Source organism: Nicotiana sylvestris, chromosome 3 (assembly GCF_000393655.2).
Source record: "Nicotiana sylvestris chromosome 3, ASM39365v2, whole genome shotgun sequence".
In the NCBI taxonomy this organism is placed as follows: domain Eukaryota; kingdom Viridiplantae; phylum Streptophyta; class Magnoliopsida; order Solanales; family Solanaceae; genus Nicotiana; species Nicotiana sylvestris.
This window is the reverse complement of record NC_091059.1, coordinates 119882562-119894005: the sequence shown is the minus strand read 5'-3', so window position 1 is coordinate 119894005 and position 11444 is coordinate 119882562. Positions and strand designations below refer to the sequence as shown.

The following is an 11444-nucleotide window of genomic DNA, read 5'->3' as shown; positions in this document are numbered from 1 at the left end:
AAGGGAATAGATATAGACAAATACTCACAACAACCTTGGAAACCAAGTGCTGCTCCTCTACCAATTCCGAAGAAATTCAAGGTGCCCGATATTCTAAAATATGATGGAACAACTGATCCACGGGATCATATAACTACATTCACAACCGGTGTAAAGGGCAACGACTTGACCAAGCAAGAAATTGAATCAGTATTGGTCAAAGAATTCGGAGAAACACTCACTAAGGGAGCATTAACATGGTACTCTCTTTTACCCAAAAATTCTATAGATTCTTTTGTTGAGCTTGCAAATTCATTTATCAAAGCACACTCGAGAGCTCAAAAAGTTAAAAAAAGAATGGAGGACATTTTCAAAATAAAACAAGGAGATACAGAGCTGCTCAGGGAATTCGTAGACAGATTCTAGCGTGAGAGGATGATATTGCCACGTGTACCTGATAACTGGGCGGCTATGGCCTTTGCCAGTAATCTAAATAAAAAAAGTTCAGAAGTCATGAGGAGACTCAAGGAAAGTTTACGAGAATTTCCAGCAACGACTTGGAATGATGTTTATAACAGATACAGCACGAAGCTGCGGATAGAAGAAGATACCATCATTCAGTCTCGAAAAGATGAAAGGGAAAGTTCAAGACGAGCTGAAACCAAAAAAAGGTCCGGCAAAAATAGGTACGAGCCTTACATAGGACCAGTAGGAAGAGACTCGCGTTCAAAATAGGGAAACCTAAGGTACGATAATAGATCAAGAGATAGAGAGTCAGGTTCATCATTAAGGTTCGGAAAAGAACAAAACATGCGAGAGACGCGAGATGATGACAGAAGCTCGAAGGAAATAATTGGTGGTTACAGTTTTAATGTTAGCACATCCGAGTTGGTGGCTATTTTAAGGAGCATGGGAGACAAGGTACAGTGGCCAAAGGAAATGAGATCAAACCCAAACAGGTGAAACCCTATCTTTTGGTGCGAGTTTCACAACGATCATAAAACGGCGGATTGTAGATTGTTGCAAGGTGAAGTAGAACATTTATTAAAAGAATGATATTTAACTAAATTGTTTAGTGAAAAGGGAAAGCAAGCATATATGAAGAATAGGCAGGAGCTGCCAAAACCTCCTTCACCAAAAAGGACGATTAATGTCATAAGTGGAGGAGAAGAGATCAATGGCGTAACATATACGGCAGCAAATGAAGTGTCGAAAATTACAGTTACACAGGGGAAGCGAGTACGACAGGTTTGGAAGAAGATAGTATTACATTTAATGATGCAGATGGCGTGCTAACCCTGCATAATGATGCACTGGTAATATCTTTACTTGTACATGACACTAATGTAAAACAAGTTTTGATTGATCCAGGTAGTTCGGTGAATATCAATCTGTTAAGAGTGGTAAACGAGTTGCAAGTCGATGATAAGCTGACACCCAAGACACACACCTTGTCTGGTTTTGACAACTCAAGCGTAACAAAAGGAGAGATAATACTTACTACATTCGCAGAAGGAGTAGTCAAAGATACGGAATTTCAGGTGGTAAAAATGGATATGACTTACAATATGATTCTCGGCAGACCATGGATTCACGAAATGGACGTTGTTCCATCTACCTTATATCAAGTTTTCAAGTTTCCATCACAATGGGGAATATGGAAAATCCGTGGTGACCAACAAGTTTCACGAAGCATTAATTTCGTGGAAGATTCAATCGCAAAAACTGACGAAAAATAGCAATCACGGAATTCAGTTGAGGACGCAGCAACATGAACCTCAACTGAAGATGGGCAAACAAATGTGGATTTGAGGCCCGATACTATTCAGGAACTAGAAGAAAATGAAAATATCAAAACAACAAACAAGGAACTGGAAGCTGTTGTGCTATTTGTACATTGGCCAGACAGAAAAGTCTACATTGGAACCAACCTCAGCCCAGAAATGAAATGTAAGTTGATTGAATTTTTAAAGGCTAACGCATATTGTTTTGCTTGGTCCCATTCAGATATGACAGGTATACCACCGGAGGTAATGATCCACAAATTAAATGAAGATCCATCATACCCACCTGTCAAACAAAAGAAAAGGAAGCAAGGCTCCTTCAAGAACCAGGTGATTCAAAATGAGGTGCAAAAATTTTTAAAAATCGGGTCCATACGCGAGGTAAAGTATCCAGATTGGTTGGCTAATACTGTGGTAGTACCCAAAAAGAATGGTAAGTGGCGAGTTTGTGTAGATATACTGATCTGAATAAAGCTTGCCCTAAAGATTCTTTTCCATTACCGCACAAAGATCAACTAATTGATGCTACTGCAGGGCATGAATTTTTTAGTTTTTTAGATGCCTATTCAGGATATAATCAGATTAAAATGGATCCTCTATATGAATAAAAAACTTCCTTTATCACAGACAGGGGGACTTACTATTACAAAGTCATGTCGTTCAGTTTACAGAATGTTGGGGCCACATACCAAAGGCTAGTGACCAAAATGTTCCAAGAACACCTAGGAAAAACCATGGAAGTGTATATAGATGATATGTTGGTCAAATCACAACAAACAGGGGACCATATTCAACACTTGACTCATATAATTCAGATTTTTCGCAAATTTAACATGAAGTTAAATCCTGAGAAATGTGCATTTTGCGTCTCATCAGGTAAGTTCTTGGGATTTCTTGTTTCTAACCATGGCATTGAAGTAAATCCTGCGTAGATTAAAGATGTTGAAGAAATTCCGGATATACTCACAAGCAAAAAAGAAGTACAAAGGTTGACAGGAAGAATAGCAGCCTTGGGCAAGTTTATTTCCAAGTCATTAGAAAAGCGCTTCAAATTCTTTTCAACTTTAAAAAAGCAAAACCAATTTGAATGGTCTGAGGAATGTCTACAAGCGCTTAAAAATTTAAAGGCATACCTATCAAATCCACCATTTCTAGCCAAACCAAAAAATGGGGAGAAATTGATTATCTACCTTGCAGTTTCAGAAGTAGTGGTAAGTGACGTATTAGTTTAAGAAGACCAAGGTAAACAATCACCCATTTATTATGTTAGTAAATCTTTGTTAGATGCGAAGACTCGATATCCTCATTTAGAGAAACTTGCATTAGCCTTAATTATGACATCTAGAAAATTAAGACCTTATTTTCAATGTCATCCTATCTCTGTGGTCACCGCCTACCCCTTACGTAATATGTTGCATAAACAAGAGTTATCAGGTAGATTATCCAAGTGGGATATAGAACTAAGCGAATATGACATTACATATCAACCTAGAACTGCAATAAAGTCACACGTTTAACAGATTTCATGGCAGATTTTAGCCAAGGGATACAATTGGAAGCAGAAAAATAATTACATATATTTAACGGGTCTAATCTAGGTACTTGGACTTTATTTACTAACGGTTCATCAAATGTAAAAGGTACAGGTCTAGGTATTGTCCTGGTATCACCTGCGCGTGAAACCATACGACAAGCAATAAAGTGTCATCCAATCACTAATAATGAGGAAGAATATGAAGCTGTGATTGCAGGTTTGGAATTGGCGCGAGAGCTCAGAATAGAGCAGGTTATAATCAAAAGCAATTCGCAACTCGTGGTTAACCAAATGCATGGGACGTATACAGCTAGAGAAGCAAGGATGCAACAATACCTGGAAAAGGCACGAGATTTGGTCAGGCAATTTCAAACTTGGAAAGTCATGCAGATTCCAAGGGAAAAAATGTTGAGGCAGATGCTCTAGCTAATCTTGCATCCGCTGCGGAAGTAACAAATGAAGAAAACGCTTTCGTGATACATTTGTTTCATTCAGTGCTCGGCAAAGACAAAAACAAGGTAAATTACAATAATCTAACTTGGGATTGGAGAAAAGAGATTATCAATTTTTTGCAGTATGGAATACTACCTGAAGACAAGAAAAAGACTCAAGAACTTCTGTCACACCTCCTTTTTACTACACCCCTGCAAAGGGAGTATGAAAGGGAGTTTTTCTAATTAAAGGACAATCGAAATGGGATTTATTTATTAAAGATTCAGAGTCACCACTTGGGAGATTTACGGTGTCCCAAGTCACCGATTGAATCCCGAATCGAGGAAAGATTGACTCTGTTTAACAATCCGCGAACCGAAAATCCGAGTAAGGAATTCTGTAAACACGGGAGAAGGTGTTAGGCACTCCCGAGTTCTGTGGTTCTAACACGGTCGCTTTGATCATACTTGGCTTACTAAAATTATTTAATTACTGATTTTAGAACCTATGTGCATTTACCTTTTACCGCTTTTAAATTAAGAAAATTATCTTGAAACGGGTCACGCGTACGTGTACCTGTCTGTTTGGCGTGTCAAAATCATGTCATGCGAACATGTCCACAATTAATAACGCATTATTATTATTAAGAAAGTTTAGCCGAAGTTGCGCAAACGCATACTCCGATTTTATTTTTAGAAACCGTAATCATGTCATGCGAACGTGTTCACGATCACGGTGGTATATTAAACGGGCCTAAAGCAAACTACGAACATTTGTTATTTTATATCTAAATCATAAGAAATTAGTAGAGGGCCATGCATTTTAAGATTTGCTTGGCGCGGCGCACCTCAATTCCATTTTTTACAAGGATTCAAGACTAATTAATTAAAGTACGTAAGGAGTCCCAATTTATTCTGGATCATACTCATATTAATGATTCAATAAAATAAAAAAAATTGCAAGAAACCACCCTAAACTGATTTCCAAATCAACACTGTTAAAAAGGAAATATGAACATTTTCCATGACTTGAACAAACATAAGAGACATTCAACCAAAACTCTAAATGAAATGTACACTTCTAATTAACATGGAAACATACAAACAGAAGCAAATTACTTCATAACACCCATATAGAGGAAGACCGAAAGAGGCATTAAAGGCGGCATTTAGACCTCTAAGAGAACATAGACAAGAAAACTCACATTTACAACAACGTTGGGTTTTAGCAGCTCGAGCTCGACGGACAAAAAATGGACAGCGATAACTAAAGACCGAAACCAACGTACGGCAACTTCCACATGACTCAAACTCACAAACAACTCCAGACTTCAGCTAAACATCCATGTTTCAAAAACTAAGAATCAAACCAAGGACGAGGAAGACGAAACATTTTTTGTACTGTTTTTCGACTTTTTGAAATCTCAAACCTGCCTTATGCTCGTTCCCTCACTACGTTCATGTGCGTGGCTGTGTGTGTGTGAAGGTGAAGCTCGCCGGATATGGTGTCGTTGGCGGAAGGTCCGGCGGGTCAAAGTCGACGAGATGGGTGGTGGGGAGCTGGGTATTGGGTCGTTGTTTGAGGTGTTACGGCGAGCTCGCCGCTGGTGAGGAGAGGGGAAGTCGAGGGGTCATTTGGGTGGGGGAGGAAGATGAGATCGTAGGGCAGGTTCTTGAAGAAGATAGACGTGAGGGGGGTGGGGGGTCGTTCTCTGGTGTTGATTTGTGAAGAAGATGATGCGCAGCTTTTTCGTTTTTTTCCGTCGTTTTCAGCGTCCTCTTCCTTTTTTGTTTTGTGTCTTATTTTTTATATATAGTTTAGGTTTTTTTTTTGGTAGGATTTTTAGGTTAAGGGGTATGGGCCTAGAAATTATGGGTTTGGAAATTGTGGGCTAGGTCCAAAATTAGGCCTAAAAACGGGTTACTCGAGCCTAAGTTCTATCCTTTCCCCGCGAACAAGACTAAAAATACGATCTCAATTATTAATTAATCCCACTATTCAAATAATTATTAAAATAAAACTAATCATTAAAATAAATCTATTTTTGGTATTTTCAAATATCATATTAAAATAAAAATACGATACTATTTTTTGTATATATTTTTTTAGATTAAAAATGACTACAAAACATTAATGAACCTATTTTTGTAAATTTTTGTTTTCTTGTAATAAAATATAGTAAAAGAGTCAAAATTACTTAAAATATCTATATTATGCCTAAATTAAATATTTTACGCTAATATATAAAAATCTTGGGGAGGATCGAAAATCACATGTCTACAGCTGCCCCTCTTTGACTGAAAACGTGCAGAGTTTTCAGACAAAGACTGACTAGACAGGTTTTTGACCCGCCCCTTATTTGGAGAGACTAAAACTAAGAGAAAGGAGAGTATGACCGAGCCCTGGTATCTAGGCTGCCTACATATCCTTGGCTATAAAGGAATCAGGTCACATGTAGTTCAGAGGTGAGTGAGATGATGGAGTATGCCGAGGTGGAGAGCCGGTCGAGGTACCGTTCCGTCGAGGTTCTGGTCCGCAGTCCTGTTATTACATCAAAATCAAAACATGAAAAAGACTAACTAAGCCTATCAATTACGAGTTACAAGATTCCTATCTATAAGTCTTCTGAAGCTTGATCTTGAGTCTTGAGTGGTTCTTCATGCGGACTTTAGATTTGAACCTTAACGTTTGCCAGTTGCAGGTGCTATCTCGTTCTTCTTCAGATTTTCGAACCAAGACCGGACATGTAGTGCTTGTGACCTCGGCCATGTCTTGAGCAGCTCACATCCTTCATCAACTTCTGTATTTGGATTAACTTGTTGCCTTTCTCTCTCCTTTATTGATTAACTTATGTTGATCATCTAGGACTGTTGACTCGCATTCTTGACGTGAGCTTCTTTTGTTACTAACTTGAATTGCATTCTGAATTGAATTCCCTTTTTTCAGGTGGGCACCTAATTGCTGAACTTGAACCGTCTTATCTTGTTACTTGACCCTGTTTTCCCTTGCACCTTGAACCATTTTCCCCTGAAACTTGAACTGTCTTCCTTCGAAACTGTTTTCCCTTGAAACTCGAGTTGTCTTCCTTCGACACTACTATCCCTAGAAACTTGAGTTGTCTCCCATTGTTCTCTAGGTGGGCGCCTGATTACAACAAAATAGATAAAACAAAGAAATTTTTCTTCCCTAGTTTGCACTAGGAAGATTTGTGAGTTGTTAGAAAAATTGTAAACCACTTGTACTATTGATGCAATGATGAAAGAAAACTAAAGAATAGACTAAGAAAACTATAAACTAAGCTTGACTAAAGTAAAAAATGACCCTATTCTCCAGGCGGGGTCCTCTGACTGCTAACTTGAAATGTATTTCCTGCTCTCCAGGCGAGCTCCTGACCGCTGAACTTGAAATGTATTCCCTTCTCTCCAGGCGGGCTCCTGACTGCTAACTTGAAATGTATTCAGAGATGCTTTCCTTTTCTCCAAGTGGACGCTTGACTGCTGAACTTGAATGTATTCCCTGCTCTCCAGGCGGACTCCTGACTGCTGAACTTGGAATGTATTCCCTGCTCTCCATGCGGGCTCCTGATTTCACAATAGACAAAACAGAGGATTTGAAGGTTAAACTTAAATTGTACTCCCTTGTTCTCCAGGCGGGCTCCTGAATTCAACTTGAAACGTGTTCCTTGCTCTCCAGGCGGGCTCCTGATTACTAAACTTGAATGTATTCCCTGCTCTCCAGGCAGGCTCCTGACTTCAAAATAGACAAAACAAAGAATTTGAAAGCTAAACTTAAATTGTACTCCCTTGTTTTCCAGGCGGGCTCCTAACTGCTATGCTTGACTGTATTCCCTACTGTCCAGGTGGGCTATTGACTTCTAACTTTACATATATTCCCTGCTTTCCAGGCGGGCTCCTGACTTCAGCAAAATAGACAAAAACAAAGAAAATTTTCTGCCACCGTCTGACTCTCAGAAATTTATCACAGCTTTTGCCTCGAAACCGAGAAACCTTGCCCAAGACTGCGTCAATGTTAGTGAGTAAAGATCACTTTTTTTTTATCAATGGTGCCCTTTATGGGTTTTCACGAGCTGACCTCTCTTATTTCTCTTCTCACCATCGCCTTGTAGTGCTCTTGCGAGTTTTCACTAACAAGACTCTCTCAATTTAGTTTCTCTACTTATTGTCGCCTCACGCTGCCCGTGTAGGTTTTCACCAATAAGACTCTCTCATTTTATTTCTCTCATTTTTTATTGCATCGGATCCAAGTAGTTGTATTCTCTGATCCTTGAACATTCTCAACAATTGATTGGAAGGACTTAAAAGGATTTGGGTAAAAGATGATTTGGACTGAATTACAACTTTGGAACCTTTCAGGCGAAACCATCGCCAAACCATTATAACGTCTTGTGACGACCCAGCCAGTCGTCTCATGATTTACCGCTCTGTTTCCCTTATTTTTGCTTCTTATTGCTTTGTTTATCGGTTCTATAGGTGATCGGGTTGGTTGGCTCAGGTTCGGAAAGGATTTGGTAAGGTTTGAGACACTTAGTCTCTTTTGAGGAAGCTTAAGTTGGAAAAGTCAACTGGATGTTGACTTATATGTTAGAGGGCTTGGATGTGAGTTTCGATGGTTCGGATAGCTTCGGGAGATGATTTGGGACTTAGGAGCGTGATCAGAATGTGTTTTGGAGGTCCGGAGTAGATTTAGGCTTGAATTGGCGAAATTGGAGTTTTGGCATTTTCCGGTTGATAGGTGAGATTTTGATAGGGTCGGAATGGAATTTTGAGAGTTGCAGCAGTTCCGTTGGGTCATTTGGGATGTGTGTACAAAATTTTCGGTCATTCGGACATGGTTTGATTGGGGTTTTGATCAAAAGCATAATTTAGAAGATTTTGGAATTCTTAGGCTTGAATTCGATGCAAATTTGTGTTTTGATGTTGTTTTGAGCATTCCGAAGATCGGAACAAGTTTGAATGATGTTATGGGATATGTTGGCATATTTGGTTGAGGTACCGGGGGCCTCAAGTGAGTTTCGGGTGGTCAATCGTATCATTTCTAGATGTTGAGAGTTGCAGAAAATTTGCTACTCAGTGTTGCAGAGAAATGGCCTTCGCATTTGCGACTAGGCCCTCTCGTTCGCGAAGGTTTAGTAGAGGAGGTTGAGATTTTAGCCTTCGCGAGGAAGGCTCCGCATTCGTGAAGGGCTGGGAGATTATGCATTGCCTTCACGAGAAGGGGAGCACGTTCGCGTAGAGGAAGTTGGGCAACTGGGTTTCAGGGTATTTTGTTCATCGCGTTCGCGAGACAGGGAGCACATTCGCAAAGGGTTAGGATGAGGAACCATTGCGTTCGCGAGGGTCAGGTCGCATTCGCATAAGAGGATTTTTGGTCAAAGTTAATTTGTGCTTCGCGAACGCGAGGCGTTGACCGCGTTCGCGAAGAAGGAATTGAGACCTGGGCAGAATGTTTAAATAGTCATCTTGTCCGTGATTTTGGGGTTAACTTCCACCATTTTTGAGCGATTTTGGAGCTTTTTGAAGAGGGATTCAAGGGGAAACACTTGGATGTAAGATTCATGGACTTAATACTCGATTCTAATGTGAATTCTACTTACTTAATCATGAAATTTAAGCCTAAAATTGAAGAACTAGGGCTTATAATGGGAGACCTAGGAATTGGGATTTGAGGGGTCGTTTGTGGTTGGATTTTGATGCTTTTGGTATGAATGAACTCGGGGAGTGATAAGAAGTCTATTGATGTAAATTTTATCGAAATCCGAGACGTGGTCCCGGGGGTCGTGTTTGACCTATTTCGGGATTCATGTTGTAATTTGATTTCTATCGAGTGAGCTTTGTTCCCTTAGCATATTTTGATAGTTTTGCACTAATTTTGATTAGATTTGGAGCATCTGGAGGCCGATTCGAGGGACAAAGGCATTGCAAGCCAGAGATTTGGATCAGGTATAAGTGAGTAATGATTGTAAATATTGTCCTGAGGGTATGAAACCCCAGATTACACATTGTGGTGCTATATTGAGGTGACACACACGCTAGATGATGAGCGTGGGGTCGCGTATTGTTGGGGATTGTGACTTAGTCCGTTCCGAATGACTATTTTACTGCATATTTGACTGAAAACTATTTGCTATCATCATGTTTTGGGACAAATGCCATATTTGGGTCTCGTGCCAACTATTTGAACCCTTAGGGGATTTTTACTGATATTTACTCACTGTTTTGACTTTATACTTGTTCTCAGTCATACTATATTCTACTGTTTTCATAACTCAGCCATGTCTACTCTGGTTAACACTTAAAATGACATTTTAAATGATATTTTGGGCTGATTATCATGTTTTACTGTTGCCCGAGTGGCTTGTGAGAATTTTGATTAAGTAAGTCTGAGGGCCTACGTTGTGAGGAAACACCTGATTATGATTATTAGGCCGAGAGCCTAAGATTTATACACCACGAGGTAGCTTGTTGATATGAGGCCGAGAGCCTAGTGATGATGCCACGATATGGCTTGATATTGCTCTTGAGCCGTAAGGCGCCCCTCCAGGAGTCTACACAACCCTAGTGAGCGCGGGTATCCATTATGATGTGAGATATAGCCCTAGGGGCTGGTATTGTTTCATGTGTTGCCCGAGGGGCTGATTCTGTTGCTATTGTGCCCGAGGGGCGGTTCCTTATGTGTTTACCTTTTCTAGTGGCCTATCTTTTACTTGCTTAACTATTTAAAAAGGGATTTTAAGAAGCTTAAACTGAACTAAAGTGACTTTGTATATTTTCACTATTTCATTACTTTTTACTGGCTTTTACTGCTTCCCTATAGCCTGTGATGTGCCTTATGTGATTCCATATTTCTCAGTCTTTATTTATGATTATTACTCACTTTACTCCCTGCACCCCACTCCTGCTGGCGAGGGTTGAGAGCTTTCAACATATTCCAGAGTTCACGAGGTAGCTGCTCGGCGTTTGCAGCCCCGTGTTTCTCCCCCTTATCTCATTTCTTTTCTCTATTTAGTGTTTCTGTAATAGCTGTGTAGACTCTTTAGACTTGTAGTAGATTGATAGATGCTCATTACTAGTGACACCCTGATGTCGGGTCGTGTTGGTTTTAATTCCGCAAACTGTGATGTTCACTGCTTATTTTGGGTTTTTATCATGTTTAAGACATAATACTTATTATTTTAATTGCTTAAAATTGAAGTGGGAATGTGTCGGCTGGCCTTGTCTTCACGAGAGGCACCATCATGACTGGGTCCGGGTTTAGGGTCGTGACAAGTTGGTATCAGAGCCTAGGTTGCATAGGTCTCACGAGTCATGAGCAGGTTTAGTAAAGTCTCAGATATCGGTACGAAGACGTCTGTACTTATCCTCGAGAGGCTGCAGAACCTTTAGGAAAAACTTCATATCCTTGAAATTCTTGTCGTGCGAATTTGTTGATCCGAGTACTAAGCTTTTGTTATTCTATTCTATCACAGGTGGTGAGAACACGCGCTACCGATCAGGATGGACGACTACCAATACCACTAGATGTGGACACTAGAGGCTGAGGACGCGGTCACGGTAGGGGCAGGGGTGTGGCCCTCATAGAAGCTAGGGCAGCACCTGCAGATCCACCAGCCGCCCCAATTCAGGATCAGGTTCCAATTGTGGATGCTCTACCAGCACCAGCTCAGACACCAGTTGTGCCCATTGTGATTTCGAGTC

General features: G+C 40.2%; 1 protein-coding gene across 1 annotated transcript; it reads left to right on the top strand.

The window, feature by feature from the left end:
• The first annotated feature begins 450 nt into the window (after positions 1-450).
• LOC138887933 (uncharacterized) lies at positions 451-1718 on the top strand. Its single transcript, XM_070169725.1, has 2 exons — positions 451-665; positions 1202-1718. The coding sequence occupies exons 1-2, from the start codon at positions 451-453 to the stop codon at positions 1716-1718; spliced, it is 732 nt and encodes a 243-aa protein (XP_070025826.1).
• The last annotated feature ends 9726 nt before the right edge of the window (positions 1719-11444 follow it).